We start from the raw sequence: 26,401 nt of genomic DNA on the forward strand, positions 1-26,401 counted from the left end.
TTTTAGCTGTTAGCTTCATATGGCTGCCTTTTTCAGTCTAACTTAATCATTGGTAAAATAGAGATAATTGTGAGGTCGTCTGCAGCAGTAATTGGACTTCAAGGTGATACTAAAATGATCAACCCAGGCTTTAAAGCTAGCATTTTACATTGGGTGGAAACACTTATTATGGCTAAGGAAAATGTGCTATTATATTGAACTTGATCAGGGTTGGTCCAATAAATTTTGCTGCCTCAGACAAAAGACCAGATGCCTCCCCCCATTCCATGTACAGAAACGGACCACACTGGCAGTTCAATCTTATTTCAACAGTGGCAACAAACAGCATCCTCTGCTACATGTGAAGGCAGCAGGCGAGCTTAAGATGTGCAGAGCAGGCAACATGACACACATAGCACTGTGGAAAGAGAAGAATGTCTTGAGGGGGAGCCTCAGGAGGGATGGCAAAGGGTCTACTCAGGGCCAGCCCCAGGCATGCCAGGCCCCTTGGGCACCAGCCTGCCCCGGGGCCCGGCACTCCCCTTCTGCGATTCGCAGCAGGATTGGTACCACGGATCACAGGGTGGGAGATCCCAAGCTGCGCCCCATTCCCCCACTCTACTTACTTTTCTCTGTGCTGTTTTTTCAGTGGTGCGCCTGTACATGCAGGTTTGCCATCAGTCAAGATGGTGGCTGAGGTTTCCCTAAGGTGCTGTTTCCCCGTCACCTTTAGTACACTTTTCCTGCTTCTGACTTACTTTTTAGTAGTCTTTGGAATCTCTGGAGGTTGCCCTGCCTTTTTTCCTATCAACCAGGAAGCATCTTTTCTGTGTGAGATCAGATACTCTCTAGAAGAATTCCCTCCCCAAGTGGCAAGTGCAAAATATGAACACTTTTCAAAGAGCTGAACTCCAGGCACTCACTAAGAATTCACTGGATAGTTAACTTCCAGTACAATTGTATGCAAGCCCACTTCAGAAATAAGTCTCTTTGGGTTTAATGGTGTTTATTCCCAGGTAAGTGGGTACAGGAGGGCAGCCTTGGCCTGGGTTTAGGATTGCATTCTTGTGCTTTTAGTAACTGTATCTCCACAATCAAGACCAGTAGGACATGGCAGACTTCCCATGGTAAGCATGAGGTTGTCTGGATTGGGGGGCAAGGGAGAGAAGCAGCAATGAGTGTACTCTCTCTGATTTTGGGTTATGCCATGCCCCCCATGGTAGCCATTGTGACTAGCATACTCCACACTTTCTCAAAATTTGAAATGTGCCCTCTGGTCCAAAAAGGTTGGTGACCCTTGTTCTCAATTAAAAATGCAAATATTTATACAGAGGGAATAAAATTGAAAGGCAAGGTCCCTTAGTTGTTTTACTCAGCATTCAGTTCACTAAAGCCCCTGTGGAATTCTGTCACTTGAGTATAGGGCTAAAAGAGTTGAAACAGAGTCTAAAACAATAAAGGGAAATTCTAGGTATTGTAGTCAGGTCACAGTAGTCTACTTCATCTGATCCCACTAAGCTTATAGCTCTATTCAAGCAAAAATAGCATGTTCTCCTATTGCCTTTTCAGCATAGGGGTCATTTTGCAGTTCTTGTTACATTACATTGAGACCATGAAGGGATGTGCTGAAGTGAACCCGATCTTCTGTTCTGCAAGTGTGGGAGATTCATGAAGGTTAATTAGAAATTGCAAAGGGGTGTGTGTGTGTAAGGTTATTTTGTGACCTGAATAATGGGGGCAATGTGACATTACCTTACTTTAAGCTTAGCTGGGTTTGATCATTTTCTTTTTTAACCTTAGTTCTGTCTCAGGAAGAAAATGAATTGGGAAAATTTCTCCGATCTCAAGGTTCTCAGGATAAAACCAGAGCAGGCAAGATGATGCAAGCTACAGGAAAGGCCCTCTGTTTTTCTTCTCAACAAAGGTATGTTTGACTTGATGGGTTTAATTATTGAGACCTCAAATAGCTCATCAACCTTGGCCCGCTTTCTGATGAGTTTCCAGGCCTTGTTTGTCTCCAGCTTCCCAGCAGCCCCAATGAAAAGAAGCAGGAAAAACCAGTAGTAGCCTATGTCCAAATGAACTCTCTGGCTGTACCTTCCGTCTGCTCTTTTTTGAGTCTTTTGGGGGTCTTTTTTCCTCCTCTGTTTTGCACTTAGTTTTTTATTACATTTGTATCCAACCCTTGCTTTAAAGAGTTCAAGGCAGCATATATTGTATTTCTTCTCTCCCCCTCGTCCCAGTGTTATCTTCATGGCAACCTTGTGGGTACGTTTGGCCAGCAGCTCTCTCTCAGCCTAAGATCGCCCAGTGAGAGCTTCATGGCTTCATAGGGATTTGAACCTCAGTCTTCCTAGTCCTAGTATTTCTGCCTTCTCTCTGACTCTTTTCACCTGTACTTTCTCATTCAGTAGTAGAATAGGCAGGAAATAAAAATGTTAATTCCTGCTCTGATTTGAAGACAGAGCCAATGGTTTCTGGCTCATCCTTCTGACAAAGAAGGCCACATAACTTGGGCTCTGGGGCATTAAAGCCAGGCATCTTTGTCAACCACCACAGCCGTGGGTGCCCTCTTGACCCGGCCATCATCCTAGATATAGGTTATATCAGGACATTATTGCACCTTTCACTGCCAGAAGGATCACAGTTTCATTTCAGCAGGATGAAAGAGCTATTCTTACCTGTTCCCGGCATTCAGCATTGCTGGACACAGTTCAGGGTACAACCATCCTCACAACAGAAAAATATGAGCTGGAAACACTTTAAGAGTTTAGTGTATCTTCTGTATTGGATAATAGCCTGCTTGGACTCTGTGCTTGGGGGTAGTGCAAGGCTTTGTTCCATACAATCTTAGTATCTGCTATTGCTCCCCCAGCCCTAGATTGTGCACAAGATCATTGTCATAGGGTAGCATATCTTCAGAGGTGAAGAAATCCATGGACTCACCAGAGCAACCCTGAGAGATCCCTTTCTGGACTTAAGCCTTGACAGATGCAAGTCTACTTGGATGGTATCACATTGCCAGAAGTTGATAGCCTAGGACAAGTACAAAAAGTTCACTGCAATGGCAACACTATCTTGTATAATTTAGTTTAAATGATATGTGAACCAGCAACATCAGAATGGAAAGCCCAATCAAAGAAGAGTCCTTTGTGTCTCCTACTGCTTAGAGAGATACTATATATCATTATGGATAGCCTGAGAAATTCAAGAGTTCGATGGCTAGGTCACCTGTGCGTGCACTACACTGGAATTCTGTGTTGATGTAATCCTCTGGTTTCTGATTAAATTATCTTTGCTCTGATTTAAATGGGGAATGAATTTATCTCATGAGTGGGCTATCCAGGCAAGTGATGGATTAATGGTACTCTGTGAACATGACTGATTTATGAGAACTCTGACAGAGAAAAGTCCAACAAGGATCTGTGATTTTTTTCACTCTTTTTACAGTTTGAACTCTTCATTCTCTCTGACTATATTGTATATCGCCATGAAAATTTAGAGTGTTGCTAAGCAGTCGTTTCTGAGTTCAGGACTATAAGTTTTGTAAGGGTTTGTTTTGAAATGAGCTTATGGGAAGCATCAAAATGGCATGGGGAGTATTTTCAATTTAACGTTGCGGAATGCAAAAAATCCATGCTGGCTGTATAATCTGCAGATTACAAAGCCTCCCCCAGTGTGTCATTTTAAGGATTCTGAAGGAAAGTTTCAGCCTGTGAAAGTTAATGAGACTATGGAAGTTAATGAATGAGTAGTGAGAGAGGCAGGCGATCTCTAATATTTTGTAAGACACCAGAAGCAATATGTTTAAAATATAAACATTCAGTATTGTGTGGAAAAACCAGAGATTACACACACATATATGTACACACATGCACGCACACACATATATATATCTATATATGTTCAATTGACCACCATTACCTACACTTGGCTGCTCTTTTATAAGGAAAGCCATAGTAAGATCACCCTGGTAACCAAAATACATGCAATCAGCATTTAGATACAAACTGAAAGGAAACAATGTCAAAATTTCTTATTCACTGGCACAGGGGGAACCAATTGCATATGGCAACATGCCTTTTCAGAGTCCATTATCTTGTCTTTATGTTTAGCCCTACTAATTAATCACAAGTCATTCTTTAGTTAAAATACGCAATTTGTTGATCTGCTGTGTTCCTGCAGCCCTAAGATTAGTACTAGGAGGTTGCTTGCATGTATTGTATTCTGGGTACATTATCTTACTTGTAAAAAAAGCTAAACATTCATTGTCTTTGTTTATCGTAGCTAAATTTTTCTTACCATGTTCTTGGCACTTTCATTAGAAATTAAAAAAGCAACAGGAAAGCAGTGACAAAAACCCAAAGGAGAAAAATATCAGGGATCAGCTAAATCAATTATGACAGTCATAATTCTTGCATAGAGAAATGATGTGCAATGTACTTTTGAAAATACTGTCTTCAAAGTTTATTTCACATGGCAACGTATGATTTTTTTCCTGCTCTAGGTTGCTTGTTGGCATTCCTTATATTCATATTTCCTTTCTAGTGGCACTTTGTCTCTGTGGTTTGCTCATCAAAATAAGGCCTAAAAAGTCTTTTTTATTATGGTTTCCCTACACCTGCTTGTTTGGTTTTTTGTCACAGGTTGGCATTGCACACTCCTTTGTGCAGGCTATACCAAGAAGTGGAGACGTTTAGATTCAGAGCTATTTCTGATACGTGGTTGACAGTGAATCGAATGGAGCAGTGCCGGACTGAATACCGAGGAGCTCTATTGTGGATGAAAGATGTGTCTCAAGAGCTGGATCCTGATCTTTACAAACAGATGGAGAAGTTTAGGAAGGTATGAGATTTCCCACAGTTCACTAGAAAGCAATGCTTTGGAATGGTAATAGAGCATGGATTTGATTGGAGCTGGATTTGATTCCCCAAAGAAAAATACAATCCAACAGACAGCACTGAGGGTAAAATAAATCATAAACTGATATTTCTCATGTGGCAGAATGCAGTTTATCTGAGAGGGAGTATGTTATCCATCTCTGAAAGCTGCAACAACCAGAAATAATTTTCTAAGACTGCAATCCTGTACGTATTTACATGGGTGTGAGTCCAGTTGAACTTAATGGATCTTTCTTCTGAGTAGACACAGGCAAGAGTACTCTGTAAGTAACTGTCTTAAAGTCAATAATGCTTTTAAAAATATTAACATATACTGTTTTTTTAAAAAAATTAAGTATTACTGGAGTAGGTATCCCTTTAAGGACTCAAGGAAAGACATATATAAATGTTTTAAATTGAAGGTTTCCAAATGGTGGTCTGTAGACTTCATTCAGGGGGTCTGTGGCATGTCCATATTAAATATTGATATTGCTTTTCAATTCTATTTTTATTGGTGCTTTTACTGTTTTGTATTTTGCTGTATTACAATTTGAATTCTATGGGATGCAAATTGTAATACACCAAAATACAATATAAGAAATAAAATAAAAATACAATTAAAAATAATATCTAGCACAGTGCATTGCAATTGCTACAACAGACATAAAAAATCATTAAGTAGTCTGCCAAGGTCATCAACAATTTTCAAGTAGTCCATGGGAAAATAAGTTTGGGAACCACTGTTCTTAAAAAAATAACTATGTAATCCTATTCCTGTTTATTCAGAAGTAAGCAGAATTCATTGGGATTTACTCCCAGGGAAACGTAATGGATTGCCCTCTAAAGAAGATAAAAGTAGCCTCTGATTTCCCATGAAGTCTGCTGAATGTTAGCCCACTTTCTTGGTTGATTCTGATTCTGTGTGTCCAGCCAGCCCTCCTAAGCTATTCATTGCTCCTCGGGTCACAATCCAGTGAAGGGACCTATATATTTTAAAATGTGGCTCAGTGGTCTCTGGAGACATATGACATTTTGCATCTGCAGACGTTTTTGGATGTTTTAGCAAAGTGGTTGATTGGTGCAAACCTAAATGCAGATCTGCATATACGGGCCATATGTCCTGCCAGCATTTTTTAGGCTTGTGGTTTGTCAACAGTTCTGGCCTTCATTAGAAGGCATGCAAATCCCTATTCTGTTTATATGGAATTGTTCTAATAAAAGCAACGTATATACTTGGACATTAAGGAAGCTTAAAGTAACGATTAGCTTTTAAGATTTCTTGGCACTGGGACAGTCACTTCTTAAAATAATTTATGTGCTTAGCTAATGTTATCTGAAATTTAGCACTGAATTGTAATGTTTTTTAACATTGCTGATTAATCAGTTTGATTAATAATATACATATTAGTGTAGATTTAAAAATAGCAAATCTTAAATACAGACATAAAGCTTTCAACTGAGATTAACTGGATGGGTCTAGGTCGCGGTCAATGCCTCACTACGTGAGGGAGTTATGCCCGCCTCCTTGAAAGAGGCAATGTTGCGGCCCCTCTTGAAGAAGTCCTCCCTGGATCTAGAGGTTTTAGAAAACTACCATCTAGTCTCTAATATTCCCTTCCTGGGCACGGTGATTGAGAGGGTGGTGGCTGGCCAGCTGCAAGCACGCCTGGAGGAAGCAGATTATCTAGATCCATTCCAGTCTGGTTTCCGACCCAGTTTCACCACCCAAACACCCTTGATGGCCCTGATTGATTAGCTTTATCTGGAGAAAAGTGAGGCAATGCAACCCTTTTGGTTGCCCTTGACCTGTCGGTGCCTTTTGACATTGACCATGGTATTCTTGAGCAGTTGAAGAAGGTGGGAGTTGGAGGTACTGTATTACAGTGGTTCAGCTCCACTTGCAGAGCTGCTACCAGAAAGTTAGTACTAGGAGATCGTTGTTCTGCCCCCTGGCTTTGGGCTGTGGGGTCCCACAAAGGTCCATTCTGTCTCATATGCTATTTAAGATCTATAAGAAACAGCTAAGAGCTGTCATCTGGGGATTTGGAGCACAGTGTCATGGTAAGCTGATGACACACAACTCTGTCTCTCCATCCATCTGAATCAGGAGAGGTTGTGAAGGTGTTGGGCAGGTGTCTGAAGGCAGTAATGAACTGGATGGGACCAATAAACTGAGGCTGTGTCCAGATAAGACAGAAGTACTTGCATGGATGGTTCCTATGTCTGGGAAGTATCTGTATGACCTGTTCTGAGAGGGGTTGTCCACCCCCTGGAGGAACAGGTTTGTAGTCTGGGAGTACTCCTAGATTCCAACTCGTAATGGGAGTCCCAAGTGGCTTATGTGGCTAGGAGTGCTTATGCCCATTTGTCAGCTATGACTGTTCCTGAACCAGAATAGCTTGCCCTCAGTTGTCCATGCTCTGTTGACTTCCCATCTGGACTACAGTAGTGTGCTATATATGGGGCTGCTCTTGAAGATGGTTTGGAGGCTGTAATTAGTGCAGAATATGGCTACTATTTTGTATGTTTGTAATTATATGTGTGCTTTTATCTGGAAGCCGCCGTGAGTTCCAGTTTTGGAAAAAGGGCGGGGTAAAAATAATGATGATAAATAAATAAATAAATACTAGGCTGGTAAGTGGGGCAGCCCAATGGGACTGTGTCACCTGTTCTGAAAGTGCTGCACTGGCTGCCAGTTTGCTGTTGGGCCCAATTTAAGGTATTAATGCTAGCATATAAAGCCCTAAATGGCTTGGGACCCAAGTATCTAAAAGAGTGCCTTCCCTAGTATCAACCATCTCAGACCATATCGTCGGTAGACAAAAACCTTGGTGGTGTCATCACTGTGGGGCTTCCAGTTGCCGCTGACCTGTGACAGAGCCTTTTCCACAGCGGCTCTCTGTTTGTGGAATGCTTTTCCCAGTGAGGTGCTTCTGTCTCTATTGACTTTTAAGAGGAATTTGAAAACATTCATGTTTGCCCAGGCATTTGATGGCTGAAGGAGACTGTTCCTGGCAATCCAGAGATCACTGGATGAAAAGATGTTTTTAACTGTAACTGTGTTAGATTGTTTTTAACTGTAATTGTGTTTTACAATGTTTTAAACTGTTTTTGGAATGTTTTTCTTTTTGTTGTGAAAATGTTTTTTTAGTGTATTTGCCACCCTGGGCTCCTTCAGGAGAAAGGACAGGATTTAAATTAAACTAATAATAATAATAATGTATTTATTTATTTATTACATTTATATACCGCCCCATAGCCGAAGCTCTCTGGGCGGTTTACAGCAGTTAGGGTGGTTTACAGCAGCAGCAATAATAATAATAATAATAATAAATAACCATGTGCATTGCATTTCTGTGATTTGCTTGTGAAATATTTTTCTTAGGTGTGTTGACTAATTAATTAAAATTTTGTAGGATCAACCTAGGTCTGATTAATTATATTTTATTAAAAGAAGGGAAGATAGTATAGCGTTTTAAATGCTTCCAGATATGACATACAGATGTAATTTATACTTTTCATTAGGAAGGCATAAATTATAGCACAGAAAATGAATGGAATATGAGATGAAAAATTAGTGTGATGAGTATCTTGGGATGGGGAGCAGTTTGGGTTACCACTTTGCAAGGCCAAGAGCACAGTGCAAGGCCAAGAGCACAGCAGGTTGTACAGTAAGTGGAAGTGCCTGGGAGGTTAGAAAGTTTATAGTTACAAAGGTGACAAGGCAGTCTGATGTAATTTGATGCTAGTGGTTTCTAGCAGCAAATCAGTGAGAATGCTGAAAGCATGAAGAAGCAGCCATGTTTCATTCATATAAGGTAGGGTGACAATTGTCTTCAGTTCATAGTCTTATAAACTAATCTGGACAGTAACTAAAAATAAAAACTGAAATGTTATAATTTTGTATTCTGGGATTATGTTTGGTGCAACTTGTGTTTTAGAATTGTCTGTAATACAAACAACCATCTTAAGCATCCTGTAACTTTGAAGAAGCTAACTCTCTCATTCAAACACCAGGTCTTGCCTGGGGCATCGTGCAACAACAATGGACATCTGCATTGCTTCACAGCTGAAATTTTGATAAGCAAATGTGTGCTTTGTACTTGCTGAAAATTAGCTACTGCTGTGTTTGGGTGTCTGCTGTTTTGAAGGGACAGTGGAACTGGTTTTGTTTTTTAGTGTGCAACTCTGAAATGTGCCATTGTGTGGCAGTATTTTACTGAGTGTTTCAAGTTGAGAATTTGCATCATAACAAGGAGGGGTGCACCGTAGGCCTTTGTTGAGGCGATTGGACATGAGCTAAGAAAAGAAAAACCTGCAAATCTATAGTGCCACATCTATTATTAGTTAATCATGCTGAATGTAGCTTGGTGGCATGACAATTTTTGTTATGATGGGGAGGTTTGAAGTTGTGTGATTACATTGTTAGAACATTTTTAATGCTGGCATATTTCTGCCCATTTCAGTTTTTAAGTGAAGCTATTTGTTGCCTTAGGACACTTGGTCATAAAAAAGCTACCTTGGCTTTCTCAATTTGCAATACCCACATAACTGTAAATATGGGGATTTGCACCCATTCATTGAAGCTAAGCACACCTAACTCTGTGCTGAATAATGTTTATTTTTATAAAATTGCATCTAGATCTGAACGCACTGATGCAGATGGAATTTTCATTTTCAGTGTGTGGGGGAGAAGGTGAGTAAATTTCATAAGCAACAAATCTATTAATTAAGGTACCTACTGAAAAATAGCCAAGTATCTTCCATATGGGGTTAGCAAGTCAGCACTAGTATTTTTGGTAGTTCCTTGTCAGTGACTTATCAGATGCCTTTATCCTTGCTGTGTACATGATGGCAGCCCAACTACTATATGTCAAGCAAGCAATGTCCCTGTCTTCAAGTGGTCTTCCCCACTCCACTTTGATAACCCAGAAATATTTCTGGGTATCGTTACAGAGATCAGAATGCTCATTTCTGCAGTGTGCTACAGGGAAGTTGTCATACTTCAGGTTCAGGTCTACTTTGGATGTTTTTATATTAATATACATATCTCCTCATGTTTGAGGTGTTATCTGAAACAGGTTATGGGACTGCAGAGTTATCTGCAATCTGCATCTAGTGTTAGAGCTTTATTAAATTTGCATATTTAATTGCATATGTAATAGAATTGCATATAGGTGTTCAATACTTGCTTTGAATGTTGAACAGTTTCAAAATACATGGTATTTTAGTTCACTAGGTCTTTGTTTGTTTCTTGCCTAAATTGTGCCAAGCCAAAGGAAATGCCAGCCAGTCATTTCTCCTCCTCTTCCTCCTCTTGATAGCAACATATAATTTCATTCATTTTAGACACCTTGTCTCCGATTTTGTTTTTGTTCTTTCCACAAATTACAAGGAACAGTAGAAGGATCTGTCTATCTGAACTTCACGGCTAACCTGTGTATTCTTGAGTTATGAAGGGAATCTATACTGGAACTCAATGGCCTGTTGCCAACTAAAATCTAAGCATTATTGAATGGATGCTTTCATTGCACCAGTTGTCATGCTTATTGTATTACAATTACAACATATTAGAAAAGGAGCTGTATTTGTAGAAGCATGTTGTGTGTCCATTTTTTTTTTGCATGCAAGTTGGGTGGGGAAAATTCCTTTCTTCTTTTTGCCTTTGTTTTTGCTGACCCCGTTCTTTTCCTTGGACCTACATCAACACAGATTGGTGGGTTTCCTGTTGGTTTAGAATAACTGGCAGATGGAAATTTGTCGGTCCAACAAAACTGCCATCAGTCATGTTTATAGTGCAGAAGGGGAAGTTTAGCTGACTTCTTCCTACCTGTAACATGGTACTCTTTCATTTATTTCTGTCAGTCAGCCATTTTGTTAGTAAGCTTGTGAAGTGTTCTGACTTTGTACCAGTGGATGCCATTTTATATCCTTTAGTTGACAGCAAAAGCCCAGAGCTGTGTGTCTTCCACCATTCTGTACAAGCGCTGAATTTGTACATACGGCTCAGTATCCTAAGAATCTCACATATGCAACCACACACATTTATGCAAGTTGAAAAATGCACATTTTGCTTGTTGCAAAATTTTTGCTGGGGGTTGTTGTACACAATTTTTGTAGCAATACAATAGAATGAACTGCTGCATGGTTTATTTATTTATTTATTTAATTTAATTTATATACCGCCCTAAGCCCGAAGGCTGTCTGGGTGGTGTACATAAAAGGTAAAAGCAAGCACAATATATAAATACAATAAATACAATAACTCAAGAAACAAAAACACACAAACAATACAAAAACCAAACAACATCCAGAATACAACATAGTAATAAAATACTGTAAAAATACACTTTAAAATGCCTGGGAGTATAAAAAGGTTTTCACCTGGCGCCGAAAAGATAGCAGCGTCAGCGCCAGGCGCACCTCATCAGAGAGACCATTCCACAGTTCGGGAGCCACAACCGAAAAGGCCCTATTTCTAGTCACCATCCTCCAAGCTTCTTGATGGGATGGTACTCGGAGGAGGGCCTTAGATGTTGAACGCAGTGTACGGTTGGGGCCTCAGGGCTAGTAGCATGTGAACCTGCCTTATTCCAAGTTAGATCATTGGTCCATCTAGCTCAGTATTGTCTATATTGACTAGCAAAACCTTGCCAGAGTTTCAGACGGGGTTTCTCCCAGCCTAACATGGAGATGTTGGGGATTGATGAGGCAGTATGCTTTGGGGGGGGAAAACACTTTGTGTGTCTTCTCCCTCCCCCCACTGCCCATTTCACAATTGGGAAATTTAAAAATGACAATAACTTCCCCTCTTTTGACAGACGTGGATGCAATTCGGAAGTATTGTAAAGTTTGGCTGGGTTTTTTTTAAGTAATCATCTATAACTTTTTATTTCTCTGTAGAATTGGATGAAATTTGAAGGAATATTAGCCACTTCCAAAGATAAGAATCCTGCCAAATTTGAGGAGGATAGCTGTAGTGGTTTTCCAGCAAGGGCAGCATTTTCAGCTTTGGGATGGCTTAACGTCCCCTAGGGTTTTGTGGAGGATACCTCTGAAAATACCAGACATGAGAGAGTGCTCCTAGATAAGAAATCTGTGTTTCATACTAGGTACCTTTTTAAAGGTGTGTGTGTGTGTTTGGGGGGGGACTATCAGAGATGTGCTTTCCTCCTCCAAAGCACTGAGATCAGAGAGTCTGGGAAAATAATTTCTTCTAATTAAAAGCTTGATATGTCAATCACAACAGAGCTCTCCCTCTCCCCAGTTTTGTATTTGCTCTACCTCCCACCTCATCCCCATCTTACTGTTTTCTTTATATGATAAGAGACATTTGTTTTTATTTTAGCAGATGCTTGTCTGTAGCTCTTTTATATATATATATATACACACACACACAGGTTACTGCAAGGTGCTTTGTGTGTGTGTGGGTGTCTCACTCTCAACTTTGCAGAATGGTTTATACCCCACTTCACTGTGGACAAACCAGAATCCCTCCAAAGTACCTCACTTCAGCTCAGAATTTCCGACACCACTACGTACCCCTAGTGCAAATCTACCCTCTGTTAGTGTCATTTATCAGATTCGTCCCACTCCACAGTGTTGCTTAAGAACAGGAGATCATGAATTTCTTCTTTAATCTGGATTCTCTCTGACCAATCTGATCTTTCACTAACAGACTACTCTAGGAGAAAAAAATGGAAAGGCGTGCTTTAAGGCATGCTATAAGAATCTTTTAAACACAAACATATATACTATATGAATTTTAATTGCCATTGCAGGGCTCCTGGTAAAAAGTGCTGTATTTAGAATGATCAATACCTATCTACCTGCAATCACTTAATATATATTAAATGGCTAGAAGGACTACACTGCTGTTCATAGGTTAAAAGCAGCATAATAATGTGTGATAGAGATGCCCTTCAAATGCATAATGAAAACTGTGCTCTTTAAAAATAGAAGCAAGCTTCTGGGAACATATTACATCATCTTAAGATGTATTGCTTGTAAAATGTTGTAGTAACTGTAGACTCTACGCCCTTGAGTGATTTCCTTCCCTATCTGCTTCATTTTATATTTAAGAAATAAAAACCTGAAAAAATGATCTGGAAGAAGTGCTTTTAAAGTGATGAATAGAATCAAAGCAAAAGTGGTACTCAGCTCTTTTAGTTATTTCAAACTGCTCTGTGCTTCATGTAAACCAGGGTAATTTGGGCTCTTTAAAACCCATAGATACATACAGAACCCTGTGGAATGTAATGTATGATTTACAGTGGAGTGTCTATATCAACATTCCCATAGCTTGTAAATACTCCCCCAATAGACACCTGAATGTGAATGGCAAGTCTTATTGTTTATGTTTGAATGGTCGTATTTTGGCTTAATAAATTGGATATGAACGAGCCTTTACCTTGTGCATGCAGGTCCTTTATACCTGGGGGTGATAGATCAAGCCAGGAAGCCTCTTATTGAGCCATAGTTTCTTATTTTGTTGAAACCAGGAATCTGTGGTTATTAGCTCTGGAATAAGTGAGGTTATTAAACCAACTTCAAACTGTTGTTTAATATCCTGAATTATTCCAAAGCTGGTGTTTTCCTGGTTTTGATGACATGAGAAACTATGGTTAATTAGAGACTTCTTGATTTGATTACTCATGCTGGTAAAGGGGCTGTGTACATTGGCAAAAGGCTCAGTCATATCTCTGCTTATTAAGCTGAGTCCAACGCAGCTCATTGTTAGATCTTAGAAGGAAAATATCTGCTTTGGGGCTATTCACAACCTACATCTTCGGCAGTATAGATTTTCACTTATGTTTCTGACATTCACTATAACCTCAATAAAAGAATGTGTTAATGCAGTGTCGAAAAAGTTCTTTTTCAAAAATTACATTAAGGCTGTACTTGTTGTATTACAGCCAGTGTGATCTAGATAAATATTGGACCTGGATCCAAGAGAGGTATGCTGTAGATTTGTTGGGTGCCCGTGGTCAGGTTGCTGTCAGCCTTAATCATGACATTATTTTAAAGGTTTCTTTGTTGCTTTCTGACAGTTGACTGTTCATATTAAAATGTCGATCTGGCCCCTAGTCTGAATATTTCTAAACATAAACTGTTTGCCTTTTTAACCCTGGTAAACAATAATTGCTCTCTCCTCTTCTTGACTTCACTGTAGTGTTTTCTGATTTGGGGCACATCTAATTTTTCTTTTTTTACTCGACTTGCTCAAAATGATGGCATCACAACCAACTTCCTCTCTCTTCTCTCCAGCAACCCATTTTTCTCCACTGCATTCCCCTCCTTCCTCCCCCACCATTTCTCTTTTTTCTATGTACCCTGGGACTATATTTCTATTTGCATATTTCTGCACTTGTTTTTCAGTCTTCTCAGTGGACACATCTCTTTGTCTAGTCTTGATTTTGTTTCTTTTTACGATGCTTCTGTTGAAAGATCCTTCTTGTGTCACTTGGCTTTTCCTTCCCTCCCAATTAATATGCCAACAATCCAGTCATCCTTACTTTTAATGTAGCCTAAAGTTCTGTGGGACAAGAAAGGCCCTATATGATGAACAAAGCTATACTCTATAATAATTCCTTTATGTTCTAAGTATAAATAAAAATGACAATAGGACTGAGTTCAGACACTTAATCTTTTTATTTTAAATGCTTCAAAGATGATAATGGGTTTGGCGAGTTGAAAAAGGTAATGCAGAATTTCCACTTCAGCTTGATAGTGGAAAATGTAAAGTGTACAGAGGGGCATCTGAGGTCTGCAGTGACTGTTGTGCATAAAAATACAATCCTCTGCATTGAGTGACACGCTGCTGCTCATCGTGGGAGGGGAGAGAGCACCCTTCCTCATGATCACCTGGTGCATTATCCCACTTCTAAGGCTACTGGACATCATTGTGGGGGTATAACATTTAAATAGAGTGTACGTGTGTTACTACACAAGCTGGCTAAATTTGTGCCGTTGATTCTTGGACTGGGCTTTTCAGGCACATATATATTGGATTTTATGTGAATATGCCCTATGCAACATTATGACTTGATGTATACACCCAGTGGACTTGGAGATGTTACAGGTGTCGTCCAGTGGAACAAAGATTTCAGCTCATTCCCACACTACACACAGGCAGTGTTCCTTGAAAACCTAGCCCCAGGGTCACTTACTGTGCTACTTTTGAAGGTAGAAGGCACACACCCATCTGTCTCCAATATAATGTTGGAAAGGTAATATACAGGTCTGTGTTGTTTTTTCTTTTGGGTCGTGTTACCAGCAGTCTATTGTTTTCTTGGTCTTGAAAAATAAAACCACACTGTGGCTAGTAAAATGCAGAGTTGCCTGGACAAATGTTTTAGCTACTAACTCCACCTCTGGCCCAACATATTGTGCCTCCTTTTAATTTATTATGGGGAAAGGGCATACCTTAGTGAAAGAGCACATGCTTTGCTTGCAAAAGGTCCCTGGTTCAGTCCCTGGTGTCTCCAGGTAGGGCTGAGAGAGCTTGAAACCCTAAATAGCCGTTGCCAGTCAGGGTCAACAATACTGAGCTAGATGGATCTGACTTGGTATAAGGTGGCTTCCTGTGTACCTATGATAAAGTACTTATTAAATGAAATGGTTTCAAAAATGCAAGTGCAAATCCTGTTTGAAGGAAATAGGTTTGTCTTCACTGAAAACATTAGCTCTGTGAGGAGATAGGAGGGCCTTTTCAGTTGTGGCTTCCAAACTATGGAACTCTCTCCCTCAGTTCATTTCGTTGGTGCATTTGTGATTATCTTTCAATATCGGGCAAAGTCCCTCCTCTGTTTACGGATTTTAATAGCCTTTTTGTGATAACTGTTCCCCTTTTTAAATGGATCATTATTATTTAAATTACCAGCTCACTGTCATTGTTATTATTTTTAGTGGGTTGGGTCCAGCCTATGTTAGTCATGCTTTAGTCCCATTGAAATTGAAGTTAGTCAGTTTCCCCCTTCTGGGAGGAAGGGCAAGATATAAATGTTGTTAATAATAATAATAATAATAATAATGTTAATAATAATAATAATAATAATAGCAGCAACAGTAGTAATATTAAGCCGTGACTAATTTGTGCATTCCTTGCCCTTGGCTTAATTTCATGCAGGTGGCAAGGAGGGAAAAATGGGGGGGGGGAGGTAGTGGCAGAAAGAGGGGATGGCCCACTGACTTCTGGCTACACCCTGTATTCTTTTGACCTTCCCACACCAAAATGCAATTCTGTGACAGAAAAAAGATTGCCTAACTTGGTCTCGATTCATCACACTGTTTTCGTCTGCTGCTTTTGTTAACATTTGTGGTTTTATTATGTTGTTGTTGATTCATTTTGTTAGTTGTGTTGAGGCAGATATGGCAGATATTTTCAGATATTGAAAATATGGGATATAAATTCCTTAAATAATAGAAATTGGAAAACACCTTACGTGTTATCCTAAAACTACCATTTCTAGCGTTTTCTTGAGGATACCATGACTGATCAAATCAAAGCCCCCATCCTTATCTCAGGTTCAGACGAATGAGACCAAGGATGGTTCCCCTCTTCGGTACCAAACTTTCTCATTAGATGACTGCTGCTAAAGCGAAGATTCAGTATGAACTTGGAAGTTTTTAGAAATTTAGCACAGAGCCCTAGAATTCAATAGCCCATCATTGAAAAGGGTATGATTCTCCCTCCGCCCCCGGTAAATGTTCTTATAAATCTTACCCATCTTCCTTTGACTTTCGTAATCTCAATTTATACATTAATCCTACTGGGAGGAAGGGTGGGATATAAATCAAATAATAAATAATCACCTTTGCTTAGAATTAAAAAGACAAGTCTAAATGGATACAAACAAGCAATGTGTTCCATTCTTTTCTGTTTATAGGAGGCAATTTCGTGCTCCTAGACAGGTGATTGAAAATTTCTGTTTTCAATTTGTTAAGGCTTCTTGTCTAATCTACTGTTTTTATAGGCAATTGAAAAGTACCAGACACAGGGTAGATTGATTTTAAACTGAGCCAATATACAAATCACCAAGAAAAAGAAGACCAGTTTAAATAATTGATTTAAAAAAATGTTTTCCAATTCTGAAATGCATGCATTTCATACAAACCAATTACTATAACTATGAAAACATTCACTAATAGGCAAAAAACCCTTGCAGTTTAAAAACGTACCTATAGCCAACATATATTTCTATCTAACTTTAAAAAGCAGGGAAATTGGGCAGCTATAGTGAATGCACATGTTACCAAATTCTTCCAAGCTACACAGAAAGTGGATTGGACTGTGAAAGACCAACCCAAGTTGTGTTTGCATTTTTCCAAATTTGTAGGGCAGTACAATATCTCAGAGAGGAGGTCAAGTCTCCTGTTCCCCTGGTGCATTCACTATAGCTGCCCAATTTCCCTGCTTTTTCAAGTTTGATAGAAATATCTGTGGACTATAGGTACGTTCTTAAACTGCAATTAATCCGGGATAATTAATCCATCGCTGAGAATGGATTGATCATTTGCATGCTTATTGAGTTTAATGGGATTTACTCCCCTGCAATCATGCTTAAGATAGGTGAAACTGACCATGGGGGAGGAGGAGAAGAGGGAGGGAGGGCTGGACTGGGCAGGGGAGGAGGAAGAAGGAAGGGGAAGGAAGAAGGGGAGAGGGGAGGGGAGAGGAAGGAAAGAGGGGAGGAAAGGAGAGAGGTGGACAGGAAGGGGAAAGGCAGGTCTGACATTTGCATGCTTACTGAGTTCAGTGGGATTTACTCCCATACAGCCATTCTTAGGATAGGTAAAACTGACCATGTGGGAGGAGGAGAAGGGGAGACGGGAGAAGAGAGGAAATGAGGAAAGGGGAGGGGCAATGGAAGGAGAAGGGAAGGGATAGGAGGGGAGGGGCAATGGAAGGAGAAGGGAAGGGATAGGAGGGCAGGGGCAATGGAAGGAGAAGGGAAGGGATAGGAGGGCAGGGGCAATGGAAGGAGAAGGGAAGGGATAGGAGGGGAGGAGGGGAATGGCAATGGAAGGAGAAGGGAAGGGATAGGAGGGAGGAGGAGGAGGAGGGGAGAGCAGTTTTGATCATTTGCATGCTTTTTGATTTCAGTGGGATTTACTCCTGTACAATCATGCTTAGGATACATGAAACTGACCTGGGTGAGGGGCAGGGAGAGGGTGGGGGATGGAAGGGTAGGGAGGAAAGGGGAGGGGAGGGGAGAGGAAGAGGAGGAAGGGACAAGATTGGGTGGGCACTGGGCAGAGAGGAAGCCCCTTTCCTTTTCAAAAGGAAAACATTGTGAACAACATAATTGTTTTTCAGGGTTTTATTCTACAAGCTGGTACATGTAGTCTCCCACCCAAATTTAAACCAAAGCTGTCACCGACCACATTCACACCAGACCTTTATTAAGAATCAGAGGAAGTGTAATTAGTGAAGGGTGGTGAGAGTTGCTAGGAGGCATCCTGTTCCGCTCACAGAGCTACAGTCCCCAGAAGAGGGGCTGACTGTTAAATCCCTCAGGCTACTGGAGCTCTGTCAGCTCCAGGGTCAACTCTCAGGACTCCTCACAAACTACACTTCCCAGGAATCTTTGGGGGAAGCCTTAACTATCTAAAGTGAAATAAATGTCTGGTGTGGGTCTGGCTACCTGATTAGCCAAGCCAAACAGCTATGGGTCTGGCTTTTAGAACACTGAAGTTGGTTCTTACTGAGCATGCCTGTGCTTGTCATTGACTCCAATGATAAAATTTTAAAATTAATTAAAAATCAGCCATGCATTTTTTAAAACTTTTATACTGCAGAAGATGAAGATCAGAGTATGGGGCAAGGTCAGTAATAGGATTACAGGTACTCTGTGAACATTGTTGAAATTAATTAAAAATCAGCCAATTATGAGACCACTTACAGAAAAAAAGTTGAATGGGGTCTGGATTATTTTTCTCTTGTTTTACACTTTGAACTCTTGATTTTCTCTGAGTGTTTAGTGTATCACCATGAAACTTAGGGGGTTGTTAAGCAAGCATTTCTGAGTTCAGGACTATACGTTTTGTAAGGTTTTGTTTTGAAATGAGCTTATGGGGAGCATCAGAATGGCATGGAGGGTATTTTCAATTTAACATTGCAGAATGCAGAAAATCCGTGCTGACTGTAGTATACAGACGCTCTTGTGGCTGTATAATATTGGTTTTCACCTAGCCTTTGTACAACCTGAGAAGCATAATCCAGTACCTCTTGCCATGCATCACATATCCACTGCAGACCTGTCTCGGCTAAAAGGCAAATTTCTGTTTAGCTCTCTTCATACAAGGATACTGTGCAAGGTCACTTCGTAAGAGATAAAGGTTCCAATCCAGCACATTTATTTGGAAGTGAGTCTCACTTAACAAAGTGAAAGTTATTTGCAGGGAAGAAATAGTGTTTCTCCATAACATGGAAAGTAAATGGCTGTGCTATCTGTTTGGTAGAGTAATAAATATTCATAATTTAAGAAGAGAATCATTGCAATGTGCAGGTAGTAAAAATGCATAAAACTGAAATACATCTATGTGGGCCCTGTGGATGATTCTGGTGGCATCTCCTAGATCAGGTGTGAGGAACCTTTGCTCCTCCCCAATGTTGTTAGACTCCAACTCCTATCAGCCCTAGTCAGCATGGCTAGTAGTCCGAGATTATTAGAGTTGTGACCTTCCAGGTGTTGTTGGACTTTAAAGTTTCCCACCCTGTTCTACAGATTAGTAGCTGTGATAACCTAGTAGTCCATGGATCCAGTTAGACACCCATAATAATACATGCAATACATGACCTATCATGTATTTTTATCATATATATTCTTGAAATAATAATAATACATATGCATAAATAAATGTACATAGTTTCAGATAATCAAATCTGCTCATGCTTCTTTACTTATTTCCTTAATAAAGGGATGGTGGTGGAAGAATGTAACAGTATCAGTCAGTTATTCTCAAAACCTAGAAAATGCATATCAAACAATACCTTTCACATGATTCTTAAATCACATTTAATAACAAATATGTATCGAGTCTTATAGTACAGAGTCCTCTACCTTGAAATCCCGATACATAGCAAAAATACTGCACTTTTCAATAAAACATCAGCATGTAACAAAATATATTAATTTCATCATATAGGCAGTATCCCAAATTCTCCATAACCATTCTTAGATTGTTGGAGTATATAATGAATAATAATTACCTAATTCTCTGTTGGAACGGAGCTTACAAAACCAAACAATAAAATTAGAAGAGTAAAACCAGTCATTTTTTCTATATAGATGAGAATTAATTTCCTTTTAAAAATTATTATAAATTAATTAAATTTATATTAGGATATTTCTAGTAAATATGATTCACATTGGCTCTTTCTGCATTACAACAACATAATTTGTCCCTGGATAGATTTGACTTGATAGTTACTCAATATTTCCCCCCATGGTTTTTGTCTTGTTTTGTTATACAAAGGCTCAGTTCAGACATCACGATCAAGAAAAACATGGTACATAAATTGCATTAATGAACTAGGTTAGTAGAGATTTGCTATACTATATCAAGATTTTTTTTAAAAAAATATTCTCCATATTTTGACTGAGAGCATGGAATATAAAGTACTATTCTAAACATGTTTTAAGTTTGACAATATGTCTGAGCAAGATTTGTTTCTTCTAAGCAAAGCTGCAGCAACACCTGGCAAACATAGATGCCTTTAGCAAAACTATAGCAATGAGATTGTTCACAGATGGCCCACAAGGCAATTTTTTTCTCATCTGTCTCAGAGATTCTTGTTAAAAGAAAGAAGAAATCAGTGGAACTTTTCCTCTTTGACTTTTTCTCACAACCATAAATTAGAAATTAATTTTTAAAAGGATAGGTATGTTTTGAATTACTTTAAAAAATATTTTGTTACTTTAGAGGTGCAACTTACTAGGTGAACCTGTTGAATTTGCCACAGCAGACATATTGGCCACCTCTACTTTGGAGAGTGCTGCCGCTGAGATGCTATTCCCTCCTTAGCAGTACTTTTTAAATATTTCATCAGCATTGGAGAAAGTAAGTGGTTGCATTCCAAAATCCTGTTGCTAAATGAATAATTTGTTAAGTAGGACGTTGACAAGGTGCTGGGACAGGTTCGTGCAACCACTTCTGTGCTGGATCCTTGCCCTTCTTGGCTAATAAAAGCTAGCAGGGATGGAACAGCCGGCTGGGCCAGGGAAGTGATGAATGCCTCCCTGCGAGAGGGGGTGGTCCCTGGCTGCTTGAAAGAGGCAGTAGTGAGACTACTCCTGAAGAGGCCCTCCCTGGACCCAGAAAATCTTAATAACTATAGGCCGGTAGCAAATGTTCCATTCCTGGGCAAGGTCCTTGAACGAGTGGTTGCAGGTCAGCTCCAGACACTCTTGGATGAGACCAATTATCTGGATCCATTTCAGTCGGGTTTCAGGCCTGGTTTTGGCACGGAAACAGCCTTGGTCGCCCTGTATGATGACCTTTGTCAGGAGAGAGACAGGGGGAGTGTGACTCTGCTGATTCTCCTTGATCTCTCAGCAGCTTTCGATACCATCAACCATGGTATCCTTCTGGGGAGACTGGCTGAGTTGGGAGTGGGAGGTACTGCATTGCGGTGGTTCCACTCCTACTTGGCAGGTCGCCTCCAGAAGGTGGTGCTTGGGGAACATTACTCGGCACCCTGGACTCTCCAGTATGGGGTTCCGCAGGGGTCAGTTCTGCCCCCATGCTGTTCAACATCTACATGAAACCGTTGGGTGCTGTCATCCGGAGCTTTGGAGTGTGTTGCCATCAGTATGCTGATGACACGCAGCTCTATTTCTCCTTTTCATCTTCTTCAGGTGAGGCTGTCAATGTGCTGAACCGGTGCCTGGCTGCGACAATGGACTGGATAAGGGCTAATAAACTGAGGCTCAATCCAGACAAGACTGAGATGCTGCTAGTGGGTGGTTCTTTTGACCAGATGGTGGATGTCCAACCTGTTCTGGATGGGGTTGCACTCCCCCTGAAGGAGCAGGTTCGTAGCTTGGGGGTTCTCCTAGAACCACCTCTGTCACTTGAGGCTCAGGTAGCCTCGGTGGCACAGAGTGCCTTCTACCAACTTCGGTTGGTGGCCCAACTACGTCCCTACCTGGACAGGGATAACCTGGCTTCAGTTGTTCATGCTCTGGTAACCTCCAAATTAGATTATTTATTTATTTATTTTATTTAAAATATTTATACCCCCCCTCTTTTTCCGAGGAACTCAGGGCGGCTTACATTAAAACATTAAAACAGCAATAATTAATAAACATGATATTCAGTTTAAGCAATTTAAAATGGAATTAAATAAACATAGGTTAAAACTAACTACAGTGGTTAAAAGCCCGTCTAAATAGAACAGTCTTCACCTGTGCATGAAAATTTGATAATGAGGAAGCCAACCGGACCTCAATAGGGAGAGAATTCCACAGTCCAGGGGCGGCCACCGAAAAAGCCCTATTCTGTGTCTCTGCAAGATGAACTTGCAGGAAGGAAGGGGTAATAAGTAGAGTCTCGCTGGAGGATCTTAAAGTCCGAGCAGGTTCGTAGAGGGAGAGGCGCTCTGACAGATAGCCTGGACCTAAGCCGTATAAGGCTTTATAGGTCAAAACCAGCACCTTGAATTGTGCCCGGAAACAAATGGGCAACCAGTGGAGCTGATACAGCAGAGGGGTTGTATGTTCTCTATATCCCGCCCCAGTTAACATCCTGGCTGCAGCTCTTTGTACCAATTTCAGTTTCCGAGCAGTCTTCAGGGGCAGCCCCACGTAGAGCGCGTTACAGTAGTCTAATCGGGATGTAACTAAGGCATGTGTCACCGTGGTCAAGTCTGACTGGTCAAGGAACGGGCGCAGTTGGCGCACCAATCTTAATTGAGCGAAAGCACTCCTAGCCACAGTCGAGACCTGTGCCTCCAGAGTCAGAGCCGAGTCCAGGAGCACTCCCAAACTGCGAACCTGTGATTTCAGGGGGAGTGTAACCCCATCCAGCACAAGTTGAATCCCTATTCCAATTATTGCAATGCACTCTACGTGGGGCTGCCTTTGAAGACGGTTCTGAAACTGCAGCTTGTGCAAAATGCAGTGGCCAGATTGGTAACAGGGACCAGACGGTCCGAACATATAAAACCGATTCTGGCCCGCTTGCTCTGGCTGCCTTTATGTTTCCGAGGTCGATTCAAGGTGCTGGTTTTGACCTATAAAGTCTTACACAGCTTGGGACCACAATACCTGATAGAACACCTCTCCCGATACGAACCCACCCATACACTATGCTCAACATCTAAGGCCCTCCTCCGGGTGCCTACTCCGAGGGAAGGTGGGAGTCTGGCAACAAGGGAGGGGGCCTTCTCAGTGTTGGCCCCCAAATTATGGAATGATTTCTTGGACGAGGTGCACCTGGCGCCAACACTGTTATCTTTTCGGTGCCAGGTCAAGACTTTCCTCTTCTCCCAGGCATTTTAGCATGTGTTTTAAATTGTTTTTATGTTGTTTTAAATTTTAAAATTGTGTTTTAAATTGTTTTTAAAATATGTGTTTTAAATTGTATATTTGTTTTAATGTTTTTGATTGCTGTAAACCGCCCAAAGAGCTTCAGCTATGGGGTGGTATACAAGTGCAATAAATAATAAATAAAATAAAGTAGGAAAAGAAGTATTTCTAAAGTGTGCTCCAGACCTGAATTTAATATGTCAGGTTATAGAAAAGCCTACTTTTTCCAACATTCCATAAAATATAGTGCTAGGGGGTGAATAATTGGATTTGCTCAGCCTCTTTGAGGCTTTTCTACATTGTTTTTCAACAGGTGGGGCACCTTAGGCCAGGGGCCAAATGCTGCCCTCCAGGCCTTTCTGTCTGGCCTTTGGGACTTTCCCCTGGCCACACCTCTCACCAGGCCCACTTCATATCTACCCTGAGTGTTTTTGCCAGGCTTGAATGTGTCCTTGAATTCTGATAATGACTTTTGTTTGTCTAGATAGAGGATAGAGAGGGGGTGTGAGCATGTGCAGAAGCTAGACTGCTGTGCAAATAACAACATTTACAGTCCTTACTCCACCCAATTTTGCCTTTAGTCATACTCACCACTGGCAGTGGCCTTGGAAAGATGCCTAGAGGGAAATGTGGCCTTTGGACTGAAAAAGGTTCCCCACCCCTGGTTTACTATACAAATGATCCTGGTGGCTTGGTAATCAAAGTTCATTCATTCTGTCTGTCTGTCTCTGTCTCTCTGTCTTCAGAATTTTCCTTGCATGCCCACTCTGTTCCACTGTCCTGATGCCAGCATCACAGAATCCTTATCCGTTTGTTGATCATGCATCCATTTTTTCACTGGTCTTCAGCTTGTTGCCCATGTGCCTCTTTTTCTCTCCTCAATTCATACCCCCCCATAGGCCTCTGTTTCTCAGGAAATATGAGGCATGTATCCACACACACAGTTTATTGCTTACAAATGAATCATCCCAATCCCACAGAGAAAAAGGTGCCATGCCCAGCGTTTTCTTTGTATTATGACTCACCAGAGATAAGCCCTATAAGATCTTTTCAATATCAGGGATGAGTCTTGGAATATGCCTCTCTGTGCAAAAAGAGTGGATTTTCCTTACTACTAAAGAATTATAAATTATTTGCACACACCCTTACTATTAAGGGTCCAGGTTTACAGGGCATATGAAATGACGCCCTGGGCTCCTGCTGGGAGGAAGGGCGGGATATAAATCAAATAATAAATAAATAAAATAAATAAAAATGACTGTGACACAGAGCCCTGGCACCTCTTGTTTTTAGGAAACTGGGCATGCCCCACTTCCTTTGCCAGCTCTGAAAGGATATGAGACCACCACCGTGTTAAATTTAAGCAGGTCTGGGTCTAATCAGTGCTGGAATGGGATCGGTGACTGCCTGAGGTCCCATGATGGAAGAAAAGTGGAATAGAAATGTAAGTAACATTAATATACTATTGGAGAATCCAATTATTTCCCATTAAAATCCACTCCTGGTTTTCCTCCTACCCCCTTCCCTGTAGCTACCCACAAAAATAATATTCCAGTGCAACATCTCTTCTCCCTCCCCACCCTCCAAGCAGGCAAGTTCCCATGGGGTAAAGAAATTTTCTGCACCCAGGGGGAAAAGAATCTGTTTGTAATACTTGGGTTTTAGCACAGAAATGGTCTCATTTTTCTACACATGCACACGTGCGCACATACATTCATTCCCAGTCTCTCCCTCCTTCCCATCTTCTTTCCAGCCACATGTGTAGTTCTTCCTAAACCAACAATCAATTGCTGAGGAAGGATAGGGCTGGCTTGGTAGGAACTTCCCCAGGCAAATGAGGGAACATGGTTCTTTGTATGTGGCTGGGCAGGAAAGCACCTCTGGTGAAAGGAGATCTTAAAATGATGTCACCATATACATGCTCACTTCTTTTATCCCATCCCCCCCCCACCTAGCAGTGTCATTGGAAGACTGCAGGTCTCTCCCATCTTTTCTCTCTTGTCCATGCCTGGTGTGTGCACTGTTGGTGCACACACAGCCTTCACAGCCACAAGTACACTGCAACACAGACAGCCAAGAACTATCATAATGCACTTGCAATTGGAAGCAGCAGCCTTACTGTGAAGTGGTCTGTGTTGGGCAGTATGTTCTAGAAAGAGAGCACCATTTTCCCCCACTACTTTTTGCTACATGTTATTTGAACATACATTGTAACTCAGATTGTCAGTGTTCATATTCAGTCACAAAATGTACACTCAACCTAGGTGCTGGATAGCTCTGTGCAGAGTTTCAAACTGGGTAGAAATTAGTGGTGTACGTTGGATTTGAACAAATCCTGAGCTGAGCAAATTGCCTCAGAAAGATTCAGTGGTTCTCCAGACTGAAGAAGGATCTCTTCTAGTGCTCTAAACTTGAAGCAGAGACCTCTGAAGCAATTTAGGACTCTTTGGAGATTGAAAGATTGAAAAAATACAGTGACAGTATATCTACCAAAAGTGAAACCTTTCTCCGCAAGCTTGCCATATAAGGAAAATGCCAGTGTGGAGTGAGGAGGCAGGGAGAACTCTTTTCTGACTGACAAATCTGGCTTCTCATCAGAGGGAATAATTTTACCAGGGCTTTAATCTCAGTGCTTTGGGGAGGGAAGCTGAAGCGATTACTGTTTTTGCCTGTTCTGTGGTCTTTACTAGTTCTGTTAGTGGTCCTTGCTTGAAAAATGTGTTCCTTCTGCCTCTGCTGCATCCACGCATGTCGGTCCAGCTTTTCACTTAGGCTTTTTGTGACCTTTGTTGCCAGTTGAGCAGATAATAAGGCTTAAGCTGTTTTTTTCATTCATAATTCCCTAGTCCTGTCACCCATCCACCTTACTTTCCGTCTGCAGTGTATGCCATTTTCATACTCAAAGCATTGGCCACAAAACTACAAAGAAGGAAGAAAATCCTTTTTAGACGCCTACTCAAATAATCTTTAGTGCCTAACCCTGCATCTATCCTACTGGAATTGGATCAG

At 40.9% G+C, this 26,401-nt stretch overlaps 1 protein-coding gene across 12 annotated transcripts in view; it reads left to right on the forward strand.

Moving 5' to 3' along the window:
- The window catches only part of ICA1 (islet cell autoantigen 1), a 105,730-nt gene that overhangs the window by 31,549 nt on the left and 47,780 nt on the right, over positions 1-26,401 (forward strand). For 11 of the 12 annotated variants that reach the window (XM_061586847.1, XM_061586841.1, XM_061586846.1 and 8 more), the window contains exons 5-6: positions 1,780-1,903; positions 4,626-4,824. In XM_061586847.1, the coding sequence (XP_061442831.1) occupies positions 1,780-1,903; positions 4,626-4,824 (323 nt within the window). Of the gene's footprint in view, positions 1-1,779; positions 1,904-4,625; positions 4,831-26,401 lie in introns of those variants that run through there. The other variant, XM_061586848.1, reaches the window with a different exon arrangement.

This window comes from Rhineura floridana, chromosome 10 (genome assembly GCF_030035675.1).
Source record: "Rhineura floridana isolate rRhiFlo1 chromosome 10, rRhiFlo1.hap2, whole genome shotgun sequence".
Taxonomy (NCBI): Eukaryota; Metazoa; Chordata; class Lepidosauria; order Squamata; family Rhineuridae; genus Rhineura; species Rhineura floridana.